Source organism: Mytilus californianus, unplaced genomic scaffold (genome assembly GCF_021869535.1).
Source record: "Mytilus californianus isolate M0D057914Y unplaced genomic scaffold, xbMytCali1.0.p SCAF_11, whole genome shotgun sequence".
NCBI classification, from domain to species: domain Eukaryota; kingdom Metazoa; phylum Mollusca; class Bivalvia; order Mytilida; family Mytilidae; genus Mytilus; species Mytilus californianus.
Window position 1 is genome coordinate 37,071,705 of NW_026262593.1, and position 26,952 is coordinate 37,098,656.

Consider the following 26,952-nt stretch of genomic DNA (forward strand, 5'->3'; position numbering starts at 1 on the left):
AGGGATATTGGAACAAACCACATTCCATGGTTTAAGTCTATCTGTAATATCTTTTTATGCATCAATGTAGAATATTAAATCTGTAGGGATATTGGAACAAACCACATTCCATGGTTTAAGTCTATCTGTAATATCTTTTTATGCATCAATGTAGAATATTAAATCTGTAGGGATATTGGAACAAACCACATTCCATGGTTTAAGTCTATCTGTAATATCTTTTTATGCATCAATGTAGAATTAAATCTGTAGGGATATTGGAACAAACCACATTCCATGGTTTAAGGCTATCTGTAATATCTTTATGCATCGATGTAGAATATTAAATCTGTAGGGATATTGGAACAAACCACATTCCATGGTTTAAGTCTATCTGTAATATCTTTTTATGCATCAATGTAGAATGAAATCTGTAGGGATATTGGAACAAACCACATTCCATGGTTTAAGTCTATCTGTTATATCTTTTTATGCATCAATGTAGAATGAAATCTGTAGGGATATTGGAACAAACCACATTCCATGGTTTAAGTCTATCTGTAATATCTTTTTATGCATCAATGTAGAATGAAATCTGTAGGGATATTGGAACAAACCACTTTCCATGATTTAAGTGTATCTGTAATATCTTTTTATGCATCAATGTAGAATGAAATCTGTAGGGATATTGGAACAAACCACATTCCATGGTTTAAGTGTATCTGTAATATCTTTTTATGCATCAATGTAGAATGAAATCTGTAGGGATATTGGAACAAACCATATTCCATGGTTTAAGTGTATCTGTAATATCTTTTTATGCATCAATGTAGAATTAAATCTGTAGGGATATTGGAACAAACCACATTCGATGGTTTAAGTCTATCTGTAATATCTTTTTATGCATCAATGTAGAATTAAATCTGTAGGGATATTGGAACAAACCACATTGCATGGTTTAAGTCTATCTGTAATATCTTTTTATGCATCAATGTAGAATTAAATCTGTAGGGATATTGGAACAAACCACATTCCATGGTTTAAGTCTATCTGTAATATCTGTTTATGCATCAATGTAGAATTAAATCTGTAGGGATATTGGAACAAACCACATTCCATGGTTTAAGTCTATCTGTAATATCTGTTTATGCATCAATGTAGAATGAAATCTGTAGGGATATTGGAACAAACCACATTCCATGGTTTAAGGCTATCTGTAATATCCTTTTTATGCATCAATGTAGAATTAAATCTGTAGGGATAATGGAACAAACCACATTCCATTGTTTAAGGCTATCTGTAATATCTTTTTATGCATCAAAGAAGAATTAAATCTGTAGGGATATTGGAACAAACCACATTCCATGGTTTAAGTCTATCTGTAATATCTTTTTATGCATCAATGTAGAATATTAAATCTGTAGGGATATTGGAACAAACCACATTCCATGGTTTAAGTCTATCTGTAATATCTTTTTATGCATCAATGTAGAATATTAAATCTGTAGGAATATTGGAACAAACCACATTCCATGGTTTAAGTCTATCTGTAATATCTTTTTATGCATCAATGTAGAATATTAAATCTGTAGGGATATTGGAACAAACCACATTGCATGGTTTAAGTCTATCTGTAATATCTTTTTATGCATCAATGTAGAATATTAAATCTGTAGGAATATTGGAACAAACCACATTCCATGGTTTAAGTCTATCTGTAATATCCTTTTTATGCATCAATGTAGAATTAAATCTGTAGGGATATTGGAACAAACCACATTCCATGGTTTAAGTCTATCTGTAATGTCTTTTTATGCATCAATGTAGAATATTAAATCTGTAGGGATATTGGAACAAACCACATTCCATGGTTTAAGTCTATCTGTAATATCTTTTTATGCATCAATGTAGAATATTAAATCTGTAGGAATATTGGAACAAACCACATTCCATGGTTTAAGTCTATCTGTAATATCTTTTTATGCATCAATGTAGAATTAAATCTGTAGGGATATTGGAACAAACCACATTCCATGGTTTAAGGCTATCTGTAATATCTTTATGCATCAATGTAGAATATTAAATCTGTAGGGACATTGGAACAAACCACATTCCATGGTTTAAGTCTATCTGTAATATCTTTTTATGCATCAATGTAGAATTAAATCTGTAGGGATATTGGAACAAACCACATTCCATGGTTTAAGTCTATCTGTAATATCTTTTTATGCATCAATGTAGAATATTAAATCTGTAGGGATATTGGAACAAACCACATTCCATGGTTTAAGTCTATCTGTAATATCTTTTTATGCATCAATGTAGAATATTAAATCTGTAGGGATATTGGAACAAACCACATTCCATGGTTTAAGTCTATCTGTAATATCTTTTTATGCATCAATGTAGAATATTAAATCTGTAGGGATATTGGAACAAACCACATTCCATGGTTTCGGTTATTTGGATTATTTTTACTTGGAATTGAATCAGGCATATAGGGATCTGGGACAATTTTCAAAAAAATGAAATATTTTTCAAAATTTGTTTGGAAGTATGATGAAAGAGATAAACTTATACTAATTGATCAGGTTATATTTGTTATTGTTGGAAGGGTGAGGTATACATGTACATAAAAGGAATTTGTTATTGTTGGAAGGGTGGGGTATACATGTACATAAAAGGAATTTGTTATTGTTGGAAGGGTGGGGTATACATGTATATAATAGGAATTTGTAATTGTTGGAGATTTACTGTTTTGTCTTTTGATCGTTTTTCCTTTTTTTGACAGAGTATTATCAGTTCGTTTTCGACTTATGAGTTTGATTATCCCATTGGTATCTTTCGACTCTGTTTTACATAATAATATACCTGTTACCTATATAGTATACTGTAAATTCCACAACTTTAGAGTCAATGACAGAATTTATCACAAGTACATTTTTGTAGCATCCCACATTTGAAAGGTTAAAATCTAAAATCATTCTTTATACATATTGATCGTCCTGAACAATGCATGCAATATTTGCCACTTGTTTCATGTATGTATTTTCTAATTTAAAAAAAATTTGAAAAAAAGAGGGGGTGGCAAAAACATATTTTTGAAAGAGGGCAGGGGGCTTGTATATAATGTATCCATGTGAATTAGTTAGTGATGTGATGATATTTTCAATTTGGGTATTTAAAGAATGAAATTACCCACAATGCTTTTGATTCGTTCAATGACGTCATTTAGGTCTATTGGCCTCGGGTCATCCAGTGTAGCTCATTCATAAGAACTCATACTTGGTCTGTTAGTTGTATGATTATACTGAAATCAAAAGATATTATGACAGATCTGCCATTAATAGGGGTCCAACTGTCACATAAATGGTTAAAGTATTCTTGTGTGATAGGTTTTTTTCGTACAAATAACAATTTTCACTGGTAACGGTCTCCACCGTTGAGTATTCATTCATGTATAAACTTAAATTTTAAAAGCGTGTTCTGTCAAATGTTTTGATGTGCCTAGATTTATTTGACAAAATTTTCTGCATTTATTTTTACCTTTCCTGATTACTTTGCGATTTTTGAATGTTATTAAAATGGCGTCGTATGTTTTCAGATGAAGTTAAAATAGGACCAATATAACATATGTAGACAGCAATTTACTATAACATTCAGAGATGAGTGTTTTAAAAATCATGCTTCTGGTGATTGCTTAAACAATGAAAAATATTATGTAATACTTTATTCAGCATCAAAAATAATAAATAGTTTTTGTTTGCTGTAATGTTTATGTGCTGGCACTGGGCTTCTACAAAATGTATTGTTGTTTTAATTTGAAGATGCAGTTTTTATATTTTTGGTTAACTGTATTTATGAGATTGTTGTTTAATTATCAAAACCATTGATTTAAGGCAAGCACACGAAATAATTAATTCGCAATTCGTTGAATTAAAAATTCTTTATTTTAATCCCAAAACTGATATTTGAACAATTTGACCCTTGTGTTAGCCCCAAAACAGGGACGCAGTTCCCCTTTGCCCTTGCTGTACTCCCTTCTGCCCTTGTTGTGCTCTCCTCTGCCCTTGTTGTGCTCTCCTCTGCCCTTGCTGTGCTCCCCTCTGCTCTTTCTGTGCACCCCTATGCCTGTTTTGTGAAGGAAAATTAATACATTTTAATGCAAAATAAGCGGCATTTTAAATCTGGAAAAATCTATTCCAAACAGAAAAATACCCTTATTTAGCCAAAACACTTTAATTTATTTAATTATTTATTTTTTTCATCTATTATCATGATCAAGTTTCTCCCTTTTCAGACAAGAATTTGTGCTATAGTGTCCCTCCTCTTAAAATGTTGCCCCTCTGCTCTTTAATCCTAGCTAGAACACTGTCACTGTATTAATTTTCGCACGTTTCAACTTGGTCAGATTTTTCAGATTTTCTGCATCATTTGCATTAGCTTTTTCGTTTTTCATTACATAATTTAACAGTTTTTCCTATCTATTATGATTTATGATACACTGAAACAACAGAAGTTAGAACGTCTATTCAATGTATCACTTTTATTCTTATACTTACTTGTTAGAACCTGCATGTAATTGAATAGTTTAATTTACCCACCTAAAAATGCATTCCAAAAACCAAAAGTGATACAATTAATTAACAGTCATTCTATAAATGGGACGGGCAAATGGCAATACACAACGGTTCACAGAAATCAATGAAATTTTATAGTAGGATAGTTAACATATTTGAAATCATTGTTACACTAACTTTTTTATATGATTGTATCTAGGTTGCACAATGGAGTTTTCAAAAAAATAAAATGCCTGGTTTTCTTGTAGAACCTCTGATAAATTAATTTTTGAAACCTAAATTCAAATCCCAAACGTCATTTCATATTCCACACATGTACTAGAAATTTGTAATGAATTTCAATATGTATCTGAAATCAAATAAGTAATTTACAGCATAGTAATTTAACATCGGACCATTTTCCTATTCTGGGGTTGACTGGCGTATATAAATATGGTCATCCAGACTTTTCCAATCTGGTAATACAATGTAGCAACCTTACTGAAAATGTGTCAATTTGCATGTGAGGAATGACACAACAACGACCGGTCGAAATGGGTACATCGAGTATTGTGCATTGAGTTTAGAGAATGCCACGGTGTTTACACGCACAAGTGCCTTTGCAAATAATTCACTCTTTGAAGGGACACAGGGTAACCTTTTGCAAGGCAACATTTCTGTTTTCTATTTTTCAGTGGCATACCTACAATGTAGTTATCTTACTGATTATTGTGTGTGTTCACTTTGTTCTCCTCCTGATATTTTATGAATGATTTGCCACTGGATTTTAAGAAAAACAACAATTACACTATCATCAGATTAATAAAGGACAATTATGGACGTAGGACAACATAATGTGAAGCAGATTGATCAATTTGTGAGCGTAAAGTGTAAAAAAATAACACATTAAATTATAGAATAACGAGTAAACTGTCCGTCCAATCTGCATTAGGAGACAGTTAACCTTGAGAAGTGAAGCTTTTAACAGATCTTGCTATTTGTATATATGCTGTTGATGAAGTATGAGTTTGCGCTCCTATTTTGTAATTAGAAAGCACCGAAAACTAGATTTGATGACATTATGATGCTTTAATTGAGGGGGTAGACAGAGGGGTCCCTGATTCCCACTTCCCATTTCCCCTCTTCCCTCTCCTTACTCCCAGACGAAAATAATGAAAAAAAATAATCCCAGAATATCCATATTTTTATCCCCCCCTCCCTCCCCGGCCGGCGCTTGACTCCCACTTCCCTCTCCCTGACTCCCGCTTCCCGCCCCACCCATTACCATGTTCCCTTACCCCTGTCCACCTCCTCTTCATCATGTCCGTTGATGTTTTATTGACATACACACACTCTACCTTTATTCGTGTTTAAGTTGTGTTTTGCCTAGTTGGGATATCGATATATCGATTGAAATACAAACGTTTTGTCTGGAAACAGATTTGGTTTAAATTCACTGAAATCTCTAGAAATGATAATGGTTACAGATAAATTAGTACAAATTCTAAGCCCTACCCCGAACTTAATGTCATGTAAATTGGAGTCTTCATTGAATAGTTTCTAAAATCGAAAGCGTCCAACCCCTGTCAGACGGGTACCTGTTAAGTGCGAAACGAAATAAAAACGGAACGGAACAAAACAAAACGAAACGAAACGAAACGAAATAGCGCAAAACGAAACGAAATACAGCAAAACGAAACGAAATAAATATTTTTTTTTTACAATTTCAACTTAAATGTCCCGCTCAATGTCTTTATATGTACCAATATAGGGAAAGGCAGTGTGAACTGATATATATGGGTTCGAAAAGTGGGATTATCGGGATATGATTCAGTAGTTAAAATGTTTTTCTGTGGACTTTTTTTGTGTGAGGAGTTTTACATTCGGCAATTTTTTACATGTAAAGAACATATACACATCGTAATGTTGGTTTATTTGTTGTCGTGAACACATGAAATATTTGCTCCCGGGCTGACGTTTAGCCGCGAGTCACCCATATTGCAAGAAAGCATTAATAATAGATCATTGTTTACGCTTTATTTCACTGTCAGGTCTAGTTATGGATGTGTTAACCTACTTTGGTTACTTATGATGGCTGTCCTCTCGGGTGAACTGGGAGGGATAGGGGATATCTACAGTTTGTTTATGTGAGGAAAATTCTGGGCATTTTTGTGGGTACGTTTCAAGAAATTTCGGGTTGGCATTGGTCTTTCGGGTCTGCAATGGTCTTGAAAGCAGTTTTCGGGTAGCCTTTTAGTCAGAATGTCAGATTTCGGGTACGTGTTTTGTAATTCTATGCAAATTCCCCTTTGTCACATGTTTGCCTAAGTAAAATTTTATTGGATTTATGTCAAGTTAAATTCGGATAATTTAGGGTATAATAAAAAAAAAGCCCTGAAAAACCGACTGGCACTCAACAGCTTACATTTCATGACATCATATGTTAATTTGTTGTCAAACCCGATTATTTTATGAGGCGGTGGAGTGAAATCATAGATTTTTTTATAAGGTCAAATTTAATTATTTATTTTCATTCTGTGTTTAATTTGTGTGCAGCAGTACGTGAAGGTAAATTTCCTGGGTGGAAGGGCAAAAAGGAGGTGGGGGGGGGGGGGGGGGGGGGGGGGGGGGGGGGTTATAAGTGGCACGATCATATCAATTGATGTCCCATATAAATCCGCAAATGATAAAAAAAAACTTCCCCAACGTTTAGCCCAAAACTATTAATTTTCAATAATATTAGGATTGAAATAGTTTGCTTCAAAATTTTTCAAGCCACTCTCATTTGATGAAGGTTATTTCTCAATCACGGGGAGTGGGGGATATCTAAACATGGGATTTTGGGTACAGTAGTGCAGCTGGGAAAACACCCAAATTTCATAAATTAAAACCTTGAGAAAAAATCACGACACTTGATATGTTTCCGATGGCAAAATCATGACCCATTCATAGTTTTCTCAGTAATTACATATCATACAATATAAATAAGAAGATGTGGTATGATTGCCAATAAGATGACTCTCCATCCAAGTGCAAGTTTTGATATCTTAATTTGAATAAAAACGATAAAACAGCATTTAAACAAACATCTATTATAATTCGGAGGATGAAAATTACTGACCATTGATATTTGACCTCAGTGAAATTCAGTGTATGCCATTAATATAATTTAAATATAAAAAGGGAACCTATTTCAGCGGCACGTCTGTGTACATGTATACCTTCATTTAGTCATAGAACCCCAAATTTAGATTGAGACCCACGTGCGTGTCCTCAATATCCCAGTTCTGAAATATAGTCGCATATATATTATTTATCTCAGGTGTACCACCCCTTTTTCTTTCTAGGGTAATATTTTACCGTAAAAACTTTTATCATTCAAAACGACGTGTGAAAACTTAAGACTTAGGCAGTAAGCACCGGTATGTGTGACCCGCCCCCCCCCCTCCTCTGAAAATAAACGTTGCCCCTTTGCCGGTTTCATTTGATTTGTTCCAACTAAAACAAGGACATTCAGATATATTCAAATTTTGCAACACACAAACATATTGTATTATAAGACATTTGGGAGAGATTTATGTTAAAAAAATATTTATTTCGTTTCATTTCGTTTTGTTGTATTTCGGGGAGGGGGTCCATCATTTTTGTATTCTTTGATTTTTTAGGTCATTTTTCTCTATTCTTTATATTTTTACGGCCATTATTCTCTTTTCTATATATTTTAGCACCCCATTATTCTCTATTCTTTACTTTTTCGCCCTATTTTTTCACTGTTTTTTTTTTACCCTTTAATCTGCACATTTGCCCATTATTCTATATTCTGTAAATCCCATCCACACCCTCCTTTATGGGTGAAATTTTTCAATACACAATTCGTCTATCCATCATTGTCCATGTAGAAATCCTGACATGAGTTCGAAACCTAGGTTAGATGAACATGCCATTGGGGTACTGTATGAAAGAACCCACCGTGGCTTATTTTTCAATCTTTTTATAGTCTTATTGTCACCTCTCCTTCTTAATCATATGTGATCATAATGTCTTTCAGATAATTAGATTCATTAAATGATGAGTGTGTTCATCCTGCCTTTTGTACTATAATTCATCCCCGAGAATTGATCTTAAATTAAAGAAATCAATGCCAAAAAGTCGTTGTCAAATCCAGTAAAAGTTCTAAATATTTTCATAACGTTTCCGGGTTAGAATTCAGCACTTTTATGATATTGACACAAAGCAGTGTTAGCAGATTTTCTACACTTTCTATTGTACTGGTAATTGCAGAACATAATAATTCATTTGTATGTACAACACACACAATACACTCATGTAGTAAGAAAGACATACTATTTATAGATTCACTTAAAACACATATTTCAACTGTTCACGATCAGTGATTTTCTGGAAATCTGTTACACACTTTTCAAATTGAAAATGCATGAAGTTCTTCATGGGGAAATGGTACACATGTAATGATATGTGTTATGAAGGCATTACCTCCTCCCCCCCCCCCCCCCCAATAGTTTTTGCTATTCGTTTAAGGGGTAATACAAATATAAGTATATATGATCATTATTTGAAGATAATAGTAATATTAAATTGTATAGGTACATTTGATTAGTAACTGTACAAGACTTTCAATGGTTCAAAAGTTAAATTCCTAGGTAAAAAATTTAAAAATCAGTCAAATGAGATTTTCTTTGTCCAGTATACTTTTATGAATATGATGAATATAGCGATATATAGAAGGCCTTATCCATTGGTCTGGACAATGAAAAACCATGAATACTTTTATTATAAAATGTGGAAATTTGTAACTGTAGATAAACTAACTAAAGTCTTATCAATGAGATTTATCCATTTTGAAATAATATAAGTTTTATAATTTCTTGTCAGGCTGATGTGTACAGTGTAAATACATGTTCTCTCTCCTTTTACCGTTTTACCTTTATTTTATTTAAATAATACTGATAACTATGTTAAATTATTTTTAGAATTAACACATATATTTTTAATTTGGTGACACTGCAAATAGGGTGGACATCCAATAGAACAAGAAGAAGATGAATAATAAAACACAAATAAGACAGATAACAAAACCGAAAAAAAAAAGAAAAAAAAAAGATATTTCCAGTTCAATCAAATAAGTTATGCATATGATAAATTATTTTGAAAGGGTCCTGAAAATAATATAACAGAAAAGACAAATAAATGGTAGATTTTCATTATTAAATGAATTTATTCTTACTTTTCTTTTTATATCTTGTTAAATAATTTATATTTCTCGCTTCTAAAATTTTCAAAATAAATTACTTAATTATTGTAAATCATAAGTACTGGTAATTTAATTTCAAATAAAGAAAATAACAACATCATACTATATTCTTCTAGGAGTCCGAGTTTGTTATAGTCCGATTTTGTGAGGCCGATTATGTTATAGGCCGAGTTTGTTATAGTCCGAGTTTGTTATGGGCCGAGATATCGGGTAGTCCATCTGTCGATGAACTTCATTGCCTAAACGTACAAATTTGTCAAGAAGAAAATTTATGGGTATAATCATCTCATCACACCTCCAGTAAGTATATCTAACATATCTACCTTTGTCGTTTGAATAAAAGGCTTTTTATATGAGTTGCAACAAATAAATTTGCAATCAGATTTATCGAACGACCATTTAATTAAATAAGAAAACTTTTGTTTGATAAGATTGTGTGGAAGTGTAGTGTAAAGACTGGAAAAGTCAAAACTGCAAACCGAATCAAAATCACGTAAATTATCTAAACCATCCAAAGAACTTTTTACACTTCAAAAATGATTAATTCCACTATTTTCGTATGTTTTATTACAAAAATTAATGATCAGTTCTTTGATAGTAGTTAAGGAACTCGTTAAAAGCACTGAAAGTCTAGAAGTGGAACACTTACTAGAGGCCGAGATGCAACGATATTTTTTGTTTTTTTTTGTGTAGTTTAGGTATCCAATACATAGTGGGGACCTTCAAATGTTCAGAAGAGACCTTAAACTGAGCTGTGGTTGTGACATGATGTAAACTTTTCATATTATTTTTGAAAATCTTTGAAAAATCTTCTTAAAAAGCAGTAAAAGATCAGTATGAAAATTTATAACATGTACTAGACAAAGATTTTAACATGGACAGCAGTTCACAACTTTATTTTTTAAAATTATTTCCATAGTAAATGGAAAACTCAAATTAATTTAGAAGATGTCCTAAGAATTTGGAGAAATTAAAAAGGTTGTCATTTACCACAAGTGATCACATTTAAGCGGTAGAACTAAGTCTATTTTAAGAAAGTTTCTAGGGATAGAAGAACTTTTAAACATTTGTAAGGAACTAGTTTTCCTTCATTGTCAAACCAAAAATTACTTTTAGAAATTTAACCAACTGAGTAATATTAGGAAAAACATCCTTATTTTAACTAGCTGGATTTAATGACAAAAACTATTAAATGTCTTAATTCCTTAAAAAGTTCTTTTTCATATATCATGTTACATTTTATTAGTAGTTATTTAGCATTATGGTATCATTATAAGATACCAGACCTGGTTGATAGATTGCCAAACGGTACTTTATTTCTTGCAAATTTTCTTGTTTCCAGTATTTGGTGTCTAGCGATATTGTCATTATCTTTTTATATTAATTATGGAAGTCAATGAATCGAGACGGTCCAAGGGTCCGGAAACGGTCTTATTTGACAGTCATGACCTAAACTGAAAGCTATTTGTCCTAAACGGCAGATTGGGATAAAGAACAAATTATTTTTTTTTACAGAAATTATGTCGGTCATTTCATTGAGATCGGGTTTTTAAATCGCCATTTTGCACATGTTGTTTTTATGTTATCCCTTTTCTAAAATAAAACTGCCACTCCAGTATAGTATAATAAGTGTAATAATCTAAAGGGCCTTGTTAATAACCATATTAATGCCTCCTGGAAATATTGGCTAATGATCGGTAATCACTTTTTACCTGTGTTTTCAAAAATTTTACCAATGTCAGGTAAAACTCTATGGAAAAAAATAGATAAAGACGCATATAAAACTTTAGTTGAAAAAGGTTTTAGTTAGAGAACTTGTCATCATCTTTAGAAAATAAATATGAAGTGGATCTTGCTTTTCAAAACATGAACAGTTTATTTTTCAATTTGGCAAAAAGTTGTTGTCCAGCTCCACGAAAAAGATTTAGAAAACCAAAATTAAAAGTAATGAACCAAGACATTTATGACGCAATTGCAATGAAAAAAAAAAAGCTTTTTATCGATGGAAGATTAATGGGCGATCTGAAGATCCCAGGAATGAACTTTATATCCAGAAAAAAGAGACAACTTATAATTTACGTAAACACTGTCGCAAGGCAGTTGCTTTGAATAGAATCGATGAAAGAGAAAAGATAATGGAAGCAAATATCAAAAATAAAAATTCATTTTATAGACTTATTAAAAAACAGAGGGGAAGATTAAGTAATCATATAGGTGAACTATCTGTAGGTGACACAGTGTATAGTACAGAAGACAACATTCTAATTGGATGGAAACACCATTTTGAAAATTTAACGAAAAATTCTATTCATGAACATTTTGACAACAAGTATCTACAAAAGGTCGAACAAGAATATATTGATATAATTGACATTTGTAGAGCTATGTTTCAGCACCAAAGTATTACTAAAAATGAAATAGAAGACGCTTTGAAGTTATTGAATTTAAATAAATCACCAGATATATTTGGAATTTCAACTGAAAATTTATTATATGGCGGACAATCTTTTATTTATAATCTTTTAAAAGAACTTCTGGTTAGTACTTTTAGACTTTGTATATACCAGACGAACAGAAATTAGGGATAGTAATTCCGCTTTTTAAGAATAAGGGAAGCTGTAAAGACAGTAAAAGTTATCGTGGAATAACAATTACTCCAATATTATCCAAACTCATTGAGGCTGTTTTAAAGATCAGAATTAATCCTGACATTATAAAATATTAAAATCCATTACAACGTGGTTTCACTAGAAGAACAGCACCATTAAACTGCTGTTTTTTTATAGAAGAATTTCATAAAGAATGTGTTGAGTTAAATGATCAAAAAATAATTACTATGCTTGATGCAAAGTCAGCATTTGATGCAGTAAAACAAGCAGGGCTTATAAGAACATGAAGAAGATTATATCAAATGAAAATTCCAGAACAATCTATTTTGATTATTGATAATTTATATAAAAATGCTGTTTCCTGTGTAAAATGGAATAACCAAATATCAGACACTTTTAGAATAGAGCAAGGCGTAAGACAAGGTGGCACTCTTAGTGAAGACTTGTACAAAATCTATATAAATACACTTTTAGACATTTTAACTGATTCAGGATATGGAAGAAAAATTGGATCAATTTCTTGTTGTGCTCCTACTTGCGCAGATGATATAGCCATACTTAGCAATTGTCCGTATGAAACACAAATTTTATTTAATATGGCCTTTGATTTTAGTAAACGTGAGGCATACTTACTACAACCAGCAAAAAGTTGTGTTATACAGTCTAATTCACGTCACCATGAGAAAGTAAATGCAATTTTTTGGAATTTAGGCAATTCGACTCTTCCAACTTCTAAGAAAGCAACACATAGGAATTTGTCGTACAGACGATGATTCATGTAAAGCAACAATAGATGAGAATTTAAAGAAAGCAAGAAGGACACTTTATAGTTTAATGGGGGTTGGACTTTATGGAGAAAATGGATTAGATCCACAAACCTCAATGTCAATTATGAATACTTATATAATACCAATAATGTTATATGGATTGGAAATAGTAATCCCAAGAGGAAGATGTTTAGAAACTTTAAATATCTAGTTTAAAAAAATTTTGAAACAATTGTTATCTTTACCAAAAACAGTAGCTTATCCTGCTATATATATAAATTCTGGGATGTTACCTGTAGAAGCTCAAATAGATGTTAAATTTTTAACTTTTTATGGAAATAATTCTAGACGAGAGAAAAGTTCTATTGAATGGCAACTAGCGGAAAGGCAATTAAATGTTAAATCTATCAATAGTAATAGTTGGTTTAGTTTACTGCGAAAAATATTTTTGAAATATGAACTGAATGATCCTGTACAATATTTAGTCAATCCAATTTCTAAATACCAATGAAAAAGTGAAATAACTACCAAAGTTCAAAAATTCTGGACTGAGAAGATACTGAATCAAGCAAAACTTTATACCAGTTTAAAATATTTATCATTGATATATACACCAGGACGTTGTCATCCTATTGCTAATACAAACTCTATGAATTCAAGGGAAATTATTAGAATTCCTACAAAATTGAAAATAGCTATTGGAAGTTACATTCTGCAAGCAGTTATAGCTAAGTATATAAATAATTCAGAACTGTCTATATGTAAATTGTGTAATGAAACAGAAGAAACTTTACCACATTTTTTATTAAGGTGTAAAGTCTAGAAGATATAAGAAAATCGATTTTGGAAGATTTAATTAATTCCTGTAGTGAAGAGTTGGCTATTTTTAATATGAGAGATATACACTTTGACATTTTACAACTGATTATAGATCCATTTGCTTACTTGACAATGTTAAGAAATGAAAAAGCTTTTAAAGTGATACAGAAACGTATAGATCCAAAATGTAGACGATTATGTTACAATCTCCATTGTGAATGGTATAGACTGTTGCAATTAGATGATATAAAGAAAAAGAAGAAAAAGTAGATAATAACTTTATATAAACCATTAAGTGATAAATGGTTGTCTACTCTTAAACAGTGATATCTTTAGATAGATATTTTAGATTTTAAAGTATTTAAAGTGTTGATGCAGTCTAAATTGACATTAAGCCCAATTTTATCGCCAAGAATGTAAATAATGTACAGTGATATTGGTGGAAGATATTGGTGGAAGATATTTTTATTCATGTTGTTAAATACACTACTCGGAAGAGGTGTGCCTACATTGGCAGAAGCTATATAACAGATACAGATACAGAATTCACACCTGACAGTGATCACAAGCTCAGAACTAATATTATAAAGAAATTGAAATCCCATGACAACTTTCTTCCTTATTTAATTACCTTTCAGCAAAAACAATCGTCAATTATGATTAAAAATTAAAACTTCATTTAATTTACGTAGACAAAAGTATTGTTTCACGAGTCAAACGTATGCTTTATTTATTATGTAATACGCATGCGTGAACAGTCTTCATCAGATTTGACACTTAATCGTAAAATGCAAAATGATTTCATGCTAAATTCAAAGAGCGCAACTATTATCTGTTAAATTCAAACACTTTTAAAGGTAATAGAATTAAAAATCCGGTGATTTCTTCAAAATTGAAAGAAACTTTAGCGATGTCTGAGAAATTTACCATTTTGAGTCATTAAATCATTTCAATCGTCCCATATTCAAAAAGTCATCCTTGGAAACTGTCAGTGTAATCAGACGTTATTTGTTCATCAACAAAACAAGAAACTGCTATATAAAAAAAAGATGTGGTATGACTTCCAGTGAGAAAAGAAGATCAAATGACAAGGTAAGCAACTATAGGTAACTGTGCGAGCTTCAACAATGAACAAAACCCATACATATAATACCGATAAGCAAACATTGATTCAAATGAACTTTGGTGTCTATAAACTATAACATGAATGAAATAGATTAATACGTTTAAACATTCAATTAAAGGTTCCAGTTGAGAGCCACAGTTGAAATTATTTTTATTCTAAACTTGACTTTTAACCAATTTTGTACTCTATTTTCAGATACACATTTAGATGCATCAGAGCAAAGCAGTGTGTATCTTTGCATTCATTGTTGTGTCAATCAACAGTGGAGTGTATGGTAATGTATACATGTGTAGTATTTACTTATATAAAATAAGAAGATGGGGTATGATTGCCAATATGCAAATTATCCACCAGATACCGAAGACGTGGATGTAAGCATCTATAGGTCACCGGCACGGTCTTCAGCAATGAGGAACATCCATACAGTTTAGTAAGCTATAAAACATTTACTTTTACAATCGTCTACTCTAAAATCACTTGGCCAAATGGAACCAAAGTTAATCACAATCATCCTTGGGGTGTCTACTAAATAGAATATATCTGATTTAACCGGCCAACAAACTTGACCACTAACCCAAAAAATAAAACATAGGGGGAAATGCGAATAATTACCAATATCTTGAGACTTTTATAGATAAGAACAAAGTCTGGCAGGGTACGAAAAAATCATGATGTTTGGGTCTACCTAATGTCGAATTTGAATTTTCAGGCAATCACAGAAAGGAGTCGCCCTTAACTGACTTTTTTATTATAGTAATTTGGGGTTTATTTGTCTTTCTATCTTGAAAACCATAATGGACAGAAACAAATCTGAAACAGCAAAACAACAAACAAGACAAAATCTACAATGCAAGATACACTTAAAGGAGTAAGTGCACGAAGGGTTAAAATTGGCTGTATGCTCTTGACGTTTTTTAAACAGGCCAAAATACTACAAATTCACATAGAAATAGTTGTCATATAACTATTAATACAAATTAAACCATTGCCGTGACGTCAGCCTATTCATTTACCGTGTTTGCTTTTTCTAGAATCAACGCGTCCTAAATTTGTCACTGAAATGGACTCACTAAATTATATTCAATTGTTTCCTTTGTGTGCCTAATTTCATTATGTTTGAATTGGCTAATTTACTGATTTCTGTTCACTAATGGAATTAATTTTAAACTTACCTTTAATTTTTTTATTTTTTTTGGCCTGCGACGAAAGTCGCGGAAAGCGAGACGTAGGGATTGCTTTTCCGGCGTTAAGTTAGTTCGATAGGAACTACTTGTGATAGATCATTGATATTAAGTACAAAGTTGCATTACTATCAGTAAATATCAGTTTGGCGACTATTTCGAGGCCCTGCCCTCTAGGTCATGGTCCAGCAACTTTGAATTAACTATCAATTTTCAATGTTAAGTTTTCTGCTTAAGTTAGTTTGATAGGAACTACTTGTGATAGATCATTGATATTTAATACGAAGTTGCATTACTATCAGTACATATCAGTTTGACGACTATTTTGAGGCCCTGTCCCTAGGACATGGTCTAGTGACTTTGAATTAATAAGCAATTTTCAATGTTAAGTTTTCTGCTTGAGTTAGTTTGATAGGATATACTTGTGATAGATCAATGATATTTTGTATGAAGTTGCATTACTACCAGTACATATCTGTTTGATGGCTATTTTGAGGCTCTGCCTCCTAAGTCATGGTCCAGTGACTTTGAATTAATTTTTTCAATGTTAAGTTTTCTGCTTAAGTTAGTTTGATAGGAACTACTTGTGATAGATCATTGATACTTAATATGAAGTTGCATTACTATCACTACATATCATGCTAAGTTGTAGAGTCAAGTTAGAAACAGAGACTTGTCGGTTTAGGTTAAAATCCCTGTTTTCTCTTTGTTGTCTCTATTCTTTAGTTTTTCTCGTTTTTCTTATTTTGTTTGTTATTGTGGATATTTGTGTAATAATAGCGGGGTTTCCCGTTTATTTTCGGATTATTATTGGCTATTTCACGTATTTGAAAAGAAAAATTATTACATTCAATTTGTCCATTTTTTGTATTGTAAATATAGTATGATTTCATCTGTTTTACTACATATCTTATGAAATGTTTATTTGCAAATCCCTATACAAGTAAGTCGTGATGTGCCTAGAATTAAGTTTCTTGCTAGAAATTTCGGTAACGTACTTATTATATATACTTAGAAATCAGTTCGAATATGTCTTATTTTGTAAATTACGGATAATATTCAGATGCATAATAATTTAATGACAGACGTGTTATGTTATGTCTGTATTTCTCTAACCAATTAATTGTGCACTTTGATTTATTAATGTATCGTTAAACATGATAACATGGCTATTTAAACTCACTTACAATACCTTCTAATTAAGAAAAGGCTTTAATTTTGAAAGACATCAAAACAATAGATTAAGTAAGAGAAACAATGGATAAGCGTTGATTCATGAAAAACAAACCATTCGCCCTCCTGACTCATGGTTTCTTTTTCAAGAATCATCGCTTATCCATTGTATCTATAGTACATAACTTATTTTTGACACATCACATTAAAGATAACAAAGAAATTACCCCTCAAGTATGCAATATTTGTGTTGAAACATCACTTTTGGTCAAATTTTCAATAATTCTTAACAGTTTTTAACATAAAATTGAGAATGGAAATAGGGAATGTGTCAAAGAGACAACAATCCGACCATAGAGCAGACAACAGCCGAAAGTTTACTTTGGCCGCCACCACCGATCCAGAAAGTTTCTGTGTCTAGGGATCAATATTATCAGTATCAACTTTTTTGCTGCAAAGCATTTTGGATCCTAGGTTGCAGTCAAAGCCATCTTCAAGCTTTTAGGTCCGAAAAATGCTTTGAGAATATACCTAAAATGTGCTGACTTTGAAGCATAGAATGTACTATAATGAAGATAATTTTTCAGCCTCTGTAGTAAGGCTTTTGAAATAGATCTATTTAAGAAACAAATTATGGCCATTTTGACATTTTATGATAAAGTTGAAATTCGATGCCATAATTGACTCCTTTTTATCAACTTTTCCAATTTTATAGGAAACTATAGTAGAATGCAATTATTTGTTAACAATTATAATAGATAGTGAGGACCCATTTACAGTAGAAATGATCAGCAAGACAAGATTTGCAAATAAATCAACAATGCCAAAATCATCAGTCAACTGCCTGAAGTAGTCAATCGGAGTTATATCCATTTAATTACAAATTACTAAGGCTTTTCTACCTCAGGAATAGATTACGTTAGCAGTATTTGGCAAAACTTTTAGGAATTTTTGGTCCTCAATTCTCTTCAACTTCGTTCTTTATTTGGCCTTTTTAACTTTTTTTTATTCGAGCGTCACTGATGAGTCTTTTGTAGACGAAACGCGCGTCTGGCGCAAATACAAAATTTCAATCCTGGTATCTATGATGAGTTTATTGAAGACCTATTTTGGCATTTTCGGAAGTGATCTTGAAAACTATAATAGATTGTGAGAAACTTTGAACAGCCTAAATCATCATTTCGACTTCCAAAATGTGAACGTTCTATTTCTATGTACACACATATAAATATATATATATGACAACATTCAAACAGCGCCTGCATATGGAGTATATATCTCCCAAATAATAACGATATTCCAGAGCTTGCATTTTCTCTCATGATTTCCTTGATAGAGGGTTACTGCTTACAATGAAACTACATGTATATATATCTAGCCAAGAGTTCCAAGTGGTAATTTGAAGTCATCCCTTCGAAAATTTTGCCAACACCATCACCAGTTGGTTGACCGTTATGGCATATCTGTTTCACAGATGACGACAAATATGTTCCAATTGTCTTAACCACAGTCCCGTCCTCTTTTTTTCGAATGTGACCTACCGGAGTAGACTTATCACCGGGTGTGAACTTACATTAGCTACACGATGGGTGCCAATGTGAAGCAGGATCTGCGTATCCTTCCGAAGATCCTGAGATCTCCACTGGTTTTTTGTGGGGTTTGTTTTGCTCAATCTTTAGTTTTCTATAGTGTGTTTTGTATAGTGCTGTTTGCATTTTGGTCGTTTTTTGTCTCGCCTGTGACGAAAGTCGCAGTATGCGAGATATAGGGATTACAATCTGGCGGCGGCGACAACGTAAAGTATTTGTATAAAGCTTTTGAATCAGAAGGTAGAAGACCTGGATGCTTCATACCTTGTATGCAGATACCTTATGTTACGAAGCTTCCGTCTGTCATATGTTCATTGGCCTTGACCTCATTTTCATAGTTCAGTGACTTCTTGAAAAAAAATTACAGTTTTTTTGTTAAGTGAAATAATCACTTATTATGAGTAATAGGATAACCTTTTTTGGTATATGGATTCCTTGCAACGTCTACACGTCCGTCATGTAGGGTTAACGTGACCTCGACTTTCTTTCATGAACCAGTGATCAAGGTTAAAGTTACGTGATCAAGTCCGTATCTCAGATACTATAAGCAATAGGTCAATTATATTTGGTGTATAGAATGATTGTAAAGTGTACATGTCTGTTTGGCGGGTTTCATCTGACCTTGACGTGAATTCAATGGCTCATTGGACAATGTTTAGTTTTTGTGGTTTAATCTATTTCTTAGATACTATAAGCAGTAGGGCTACTTTTTTTAGGCGTTTGAATGATTGGAAGGTGTACAAGTCTATCTGGCAGCTTTCATATGACCTTGACCTTGTTCAATGGACAATGTTTAGTTTTTTGTGGTTTTGTCTGTTTCCCTGGCATGTCTGGTACTATATGCGATAGGACCACTATATTTGGTGTATGGAATGATAGTACGGTGTACTTGTCCGACTGGCATGGTTCATTTGACAGTGATCTCATTTTCATAAAACATTGATAATGTTATGTTTATGTGACACTTGTAGTAAAACCTTCGTATTACAGACTTTCAACATAAATTCAATCATAAGTAAAGCAGGCGAGACATTTCAGCATGTGCACTCTTGTTCGTTTTTTCTGACATGGCGTCTTATGAGTTTGAATGTTCCTTTGGGATCTTTCGCCTCTCTTTGAGACAAGATCCTCAAATAAGTCAAATGACCAAAATCATAGGTCAACTTTGTATAGGAGTTATCTTTTAATGACGATGTTTACCCATTTTTGCATTTTTTGGTGGAATAAAAGCAGACAGAAAGAAGCTAAATGGCAAAAATGATAAACCACATAAGATCAACGTGCACAAATATTTACTTACCAAAAATCATCAGACGACTCGTTTTAGCAGGTACAGTCCATTAGTTACGAAGTTTACCACTTTTTGTGTGTGTGGCTATAATCGTGAAAACTATAATATAACCGAAGAAATTGTAAACAAGACAAAATAGTCAGAAATGCATGATCTACTGTAAGTCAACATGGTTGAAATCATCAGTCAACCTTAAAAGGATTTATTGCCCTTCAATAATTTTACAATAAAGCCATTTATATGTGATATAATTTAGAAAAGTCTGTCCCAATTAAGTTCACCCATCTTTTCCTTCTTCCCTTACCTTCATATAGGAATGAAGCTTTCTGGTGATTTTCATTTCGATAGTCCTGAAATTTGTCAATATGTAAGATTATATTGCTTAGTTTTAGTTTTACTTTGATTTGATCGTTGTGATTTGACGATCGTTAATGAAGTAATGAAATGATACATTGTGAGAGTAAGTACCTTCAGAGAAATAACGCCTATATTTTGATAGGTAATGACTTGTGGATATTAACCTTTACTTCGCAATTTTTATAACTTTTAAAGATTTTTGTGTTTTACAAATGTTTATATTTTGTAAAAGGTTTTGTGTCGATGGAGTGGAACAGTTGGCCAATGTGCCATATAATCTTTTGGACATCAAATTGTGTCTCCCCATGCGTTATCTGTCGTAAATTGTCTTAATTTTTTCCGAAGTTGCTGTCAGTTGTTCCAGATGTTACGAATAGAATCACGGGTTGAACTGTGGAAAGTTTTAAGCGAAAAGTATGCTGGTGACCTGATACAAAAAAAAAATTTTGGAAGTAAGTCATTATTTTGATTTGAAAAGTTATAGACAAATCTACTTGAGATAATTTACAAATATTTTACCAGGTTTAGATTGGCCATGGAATTGGAAAAAGGAAGATGTCACATGCTACACCACGTGTTTGGCAGCAGTTGGTACAGGTGCAGTTGTTGCAACCCCTTTGGCAATATCAGCAGCAGGATTTGGCACCGCTGGTATTATTGCTGGATCTTTTGCTGCTAAAATTATGTCCATGGTGGGAGTTGTGAAGGCTGGAAGCTGGTTTGCCTTTTTACAGTCGGCTGGAGTTTATGGTGTTGGAACAACGGGTAAAATGGTATTAGCATCGACTGTTTCACCATTGTGTGCAGCTATATGTGGAAGTTCAGAGGAAAGACAAGGTATTTTTTTCAGATAATGCGATAGTATTGATAATAGTGTGTGAAATGAACTTCATAATTGAAAAAGCATATTTACAAATAGAAGGCAAACATATCTTAAAAACTGCAAACTCACAATTTAACTCGAGCACAAACTTACGAGACCTATATGCCAACAGTTTGCTATTGTAATGGAAAGCTGTATATTGTACATTTAACACTCAATAAGTTGTTGACTTTCACCTGCTTCGTCGGAAAACGATGGTATCAAGACAGGAATATGGCAGTTATTTTTCATTCGGTCCGTTAGTTGATGAAAACTAATGTTTGATTTTGCCAGTTTTCATGAACTACTCCTTTTTGAATTTACCTTTGAGTTCGGGTTTTTTGTTGTGATACTTTTTTTTTTACTAATAATGATTCATTTGACTGAAGAAGTGAAATTCTAAATTTTGTTTAACAAAATGTTTTTCTTTCTTTCTTTTTTGACAGATTTAAAATGTTACACTCATAGAATTGATGGAATGAAAGGTTTGGATGAATATCTGATACGAGCTGAACAAGTAAAGAATATTAAGCAGTGTGAAGATCAATGCAATGATGATACAGCTTGCAGGGCCTTCCGATATCTCCCGAGAAATAGCTTTTGCTTTTTATACAAACTACAACAATATATTGAAGACGATATAAGTGAAAGCCAATTTTATGTAAAACGTTGCATTTTATGTTACATGAACGCAACGAAAAATGCCAAAGGACGTGATGATGAAATTCAAACAGTTTGGGAAGTATCTTCTCTCAAGGAATGTGAGATTCAATGTATTAAAACTGACGACTGCGGTGCTGTTCATTTTGATGGACAAAGATGTTTCAAATTTAACACCAAAACGGAACCAAAGGAGAATACAGGCATTGATTTTTCTTCAAAGATATGTGTAGAGTTCAGCGATATAGCACTTGAATATGATGGTTAGATTTTAATTAAGACTATTTACCCTAGACTTTCATTATAGCGAAATCAATGAAAAATGTAAGGGACAGTAGTGAAAAAGTGCTATTCCTGTAATGAACGCTTATTTGCTAGTATATGAATACCTATTTTTGTACTTTCACCCCCTATATCCACATTTCCCTAAAGAAGGTCAAACACATGCTATGCCACTCTTTCTCATAGTAAAATGGGGAAAATATTTTTGTGCCCGTCCGTGTGTCCGTCTGTCCGTGTGTCTGTCCGTTCTTGTTAGCGCTCTTACGGGTACAATTCTTGCCAGATAAAAAAAAAACTTATACTATATGTTAATCAGCAATATCTCGGAAGAGTTCTATAATGGTGGACGATCGACTTTTTTAAAAAGAGTTATGCCCCTTGGAAATATTAAATTTATGGAAAATGGCCTCGTTAGCACTCTCACGGGTACAATTCTTGCCAGATTTTTACAAAACTTATACTATATGTAAATATCAGCAATATCTCGGACAAGTTATACCATGGTGGACGATCGACTTTTTTAAAAAGAGTTATTCCCCTTGGAAATATAAAATATGTGCAACACAGGGGACATTTTTCTTAAACATTTATGTTCATTTACCTTTTTTACGGCAACGATTATTAAGGTACCACATTTAATGTATGACTTTTATAAACAGACATTGCAATCTAATTAGACAAATCCCTCTTGATTCTAATTGGTTAATAAACAAAAACAAAAACGAAAAAAATCTTCCTTGAAAATTAAAATGCAAAACCTTCGCATAATATACAGGAATGATTTTCAGACCCTCCAACACCAATCCTAATTTCAATCTGATCATGTATCAAAGACGACGCTACATACTTATTAATGGACTACTAATTTTCCTACTTTTTGCATCTAAACCTTCATGGGCAATTTGTTCAAACTAAATAGAAAGAGTTAAAAGAGAACTGTAAAAAATCCTCATTTCGTACCGATTTCTAGGTATACATGGCGTCAATGACAGAGGATAAGGTTCCACGGAACGGTATAGGAAATCAAATTATCATATTTTCCTTTGAAACAAAATGGTCAGTCTGAACCTTTTTTATCGATGTTCTTTTGGAAAACATCCCAATTCTTATCGGATGAAGACATCACTGTCAAAGGCAAATATTGATTTTGATTATTAGATTTTGAAATCTGTCCTCTGAAACTTAAAATCTTTCCAAACTTTCAGGTATGATAATTGGAAAACAGATCGCGTGTTTTGTATTGGTTTGTGGTATTATGACAGCAAGGATGCAACAGACATAATGGGTCCGATTGTTTTCCATTTTAGAAATCGTCTTTCCAGACATTCGAAAAAAAAAACAGAAGACTCTCATTAAAGCCGAAATGTTTTCTTACTTCTGTTCAATTCTTAAAGCAACAACAATTTTCAAAAAAATATTATTTATAGTCGAGTTTTTAGTTAACAAAATTAAAGAAATTCAATCGGTTAAAAGGTTTGGATAATCGCCGTTGTTGAAAATGGGCATTAATCAAGGTGAGCGGTACATTTTTTTAGAGCTTAAGATTTATTTTCAAAGCAGAAGAAGATAAATATTAAAGTATTAAAACTTTAAAAGATACTTTGAATTAGATACATATATAATATATCAATCTGTAACAAATACATAATTTGTCAATCAACCAAAAACCAAAAAAATGCTTAAACGTTTTTTTTTCTGTCGACAGTATTCATTAAAATTCTTTTAAATTTGCAACATATATTTATTAAGCAAATATGTAAATAAGCTTAAAAAGGTAGGCGTTTATCCAAGTCATGAAAAATATTTTTACAAGAAAACAATGTCATTTATAACAATTAAAAAGTAAGGATATATGAAAGTGGCATTAAAACATAATTCAAAGAAACCAAACAACCTAATGGCCAAACGAAAAAGAGCGAAAATACAATCATCAATGCATATATCATTACACAAAAAGTTTGTTTCAGAACATGTGGGACCCAATTAAAAAAATGTAGGTATAGTAAACTGTTACTGTTGCATAAATGACACTCGTTGCTTGCGTGTAACACTGAAAAATCCGGTTATAAATGGCATTTAGTTATGTCATAAATTAGTGTGAACAGTAGTATACCGATGTTCAAATCTCAAAAATCAATTTCGAAGATACAAATCAAAGTAAATAAAAAATGAGGGAATTGCATGAGCTGCTAAAGGAACGATACCGGGTGCATGGACAAGAAAAGCGTCTCCATCTGTGCATGTATCAACGAGGAAAGGGAGACAGAATTATTGCTTTGTCAAATGCACCACATCAGCCGTCATCAGTAAAAAGTAAAATAACAAAAATACTGAACTCCAAGGGAAATTCAAAACGGAAAGTCCTTTATATAATGGAAAAATCAAAAGCACACATCAAACGAATGAAAACAACTATCTTATTCCTGACTAGGTAGAGGCATTTCCAAATGTAGAAAATGGTGGATTAAACTTGGTTTTATAGCTAGCTTAACCTCTCACTTGTATGAGTTTGAATGTTCCTTTGATATCTTTCGCCCCTCTCTTGTATGACTGTCGCATAGAATTCCATTATATTGACAACAATGTGTGAGCAAAACAAACAGAGATAATAGGTAAAAATGTCAAAAATTGGGGTACAGCAGTCAACATTGTAATATAATCTTAATCAATGTAAAAACAAAAGAATATTTCAACAAAGAAAAACAAAATGGCATATAGACACTCTATAGACAAAGCACATAAGCAAAAATGAAAGACAAGAATACAGAACTGACCATAGCACAATACCACAATGGCGGGATGTATAAGTACCGAGCCACGCCAACAGTATATATCCTAAAATGGACAAAACAATAAAGGCTAAAAATGAACAAGGACAAATGAAAAGAACACTATAACACGTAATTAAGATGGTAAACAACGTCAGTACCTAGAATCTATGCTCCGTGTTGAAGGCTATACTTTGACCTATTTTTGTTTACTTTTTACACATTGTGACTTGGATGGAGATTTGTCTCATTGGCACTCACATCTTCTTATTTATACTCAAGACCATCATGCATTATTTGTGAAGTTGATGCGGAATATTTATCAACAAGGTCACGGTATCTTCCAATGAACTTTTTTTTAGAAAAAGGACGAGTAAAGTCAATTGTATATTTTCTATCAAATCGACGAAATTTCCAAAATTTAAGTGAACTAAGACTATCATATATGTTTGTTTTTTTCTTTTAGGTGATAAATACAAGAAAAAAGGAAACAGTTGAGTGCTAGTGATTGGTGACGACTATCAAATTTGAAGAACAGTGAATTAATGATGTAGAAAATGTGTTGACAAGAACAAATTGTTATAAGGAAAAACTTAGATAGTATTTTATTTATTTGTTGTTTTGTATTTCAATGAATTTCTGTTGAGCATCCATCTTTATAGCGAACAAGATTTCCAATTTTGACTATTTCGTATTAATGTTGTTGTTTTTGAAACTACGCTAAACAAATGATTAAGAAATTGAGTTTTTGAGTAATTATTAAATTTGTATTTTTGTTAAGCTATGAAATTATATTTTTTTTCTTTGTACATGTGAAATGTAAAAAGAAAACTTAGTGAAAGTTTTTGTCTCATCTGCGATGATAGTCGCAAAGTGCGAGACATAGGGATGCTTGTCCGGCGGAACGAGTACGCCGTGAACAATTTGTATAAAGCTTTATATCTCAGAAGATAGAAGACCTAGATGCTTCATACATTGTGAACAGATGCCTTATATTACGAAGTGTCTGTCTGTCATATGTCCATTGTCCTTGACCTCATTTTCATGGTTCGGCTAATACTTGAAAAAAAATATAGTTTTTTTTGTCATGTAAATAACTCACTTATAGTTAGTAATCGGATATCTACATTTGGTATATGGCATCCTTGCAAGGTCTTCATGTCCATCAGACAGGATTAACCTGACCTTGACCTCATTTCATTGATCAGTGATTAAGGTTAAATTTTCGTTATATTTTAAGTCTCTTGGAAACTATAAGCAAAAGGTGAACTATGTTTGTTATCTGGAATGATTATAAGGTGTTTCATGATTCACTGGGAAAAACACGTTCCTTGTTATGTTTATTACTCAGATATTATAAGCAATAGGTTAATAACATTTGGTGAATTGCATTTCTTCGACAATTGGAACCTTTCAACAAAAGTTTCAAAAGTCACAAAAAGACAACTATCATCAAAAAGTGAAAAGTCACATCTCCAAATGAGTACCTGTTTAGAGAGCGTCCGGCTACGGCTTTCAACAAATAATTTGCAAAGGAATGACTTAATGTAAAAATTAACATGCATGCTCAAATAGGACTGGCTGCCTTACAGAACTGACGATGCTTGATTCATTGATTAAGCCAACAGCGCCTGCATATGGAGTATATATCTCCCAGT

General features: G+C 32.4%; 1 protein-coding gene across 3 annotated transcripts; it reads left to right on the top strand.

Annotated features, from left to right (window-relative positions):
- Positions 1-8,735: 8,735 nt before the first annotated feature.
- Positions 8,736-26,074, top strand: LOC127720018 (uncharacterized). Of its 3 annotated transcripts, none has more exons than XM_052226430.1 (5): positions 8,736-8,809; positions 15,327-15,405; positions 21,245-21,559; positions 22,031-22,507; positions 25,761-26,074. In XM_052226430.1, the coding sequence occupies exons 2-5, from the start codon at positions 15,339-15,341 to the stop codon at positions 25,790-25,792; spliced, it is 891 nt and encodes a 296-aa protein (XP_052082390.1). In that variant the 5' UTR covers positions 8,736-8,809; positions 15,327-15,338; the 3' UTR covers positions 25,793-26,074. The 3 variants fall into 3 exon arrangements, 2 of the variants coding, with proteins under 2 accessions (XP_052082390.1, XP_052082391.1); XR_007990581.1 differs by having other exon boundaries at positions 8,743-8,809; positions 22,031-22,568; XM_052226431.1 differs by lacking the exon at positions 8,736-8,809 and adding an exon at positions 9,956-10,110.
- Positions 26,075-26,952: the final 878 nt, after the last annotated feature.

What these genes read in the sequence shown, in the direction of transcription:
- LOC127720018 (XM_052226430.1), top strand. Translation starts at nt 15,339, where the DNA reads ATGCATCAGAGCAAAGCAGTGTGTATCTTTGCATTCATTGTTGTGTCA. An exon ending in AATCAACAGTGGAGTGTATG is followed by an intron (nt 15,406 to 21,244) that starts GTAATGTATACA and finishes ATATTTTACCAG; the next exon opens with GTTTAGATTGGCCATGGAAT. An exon ending in AAGTTCAGAGGAAAGACAAG is followed by an intron (nt 21,560 to 22,030) that starts GTATTTTTTTCA and finishes CTTTTTTGACAG; the next exon opens with ATTTAAAATGTTACACTCAT.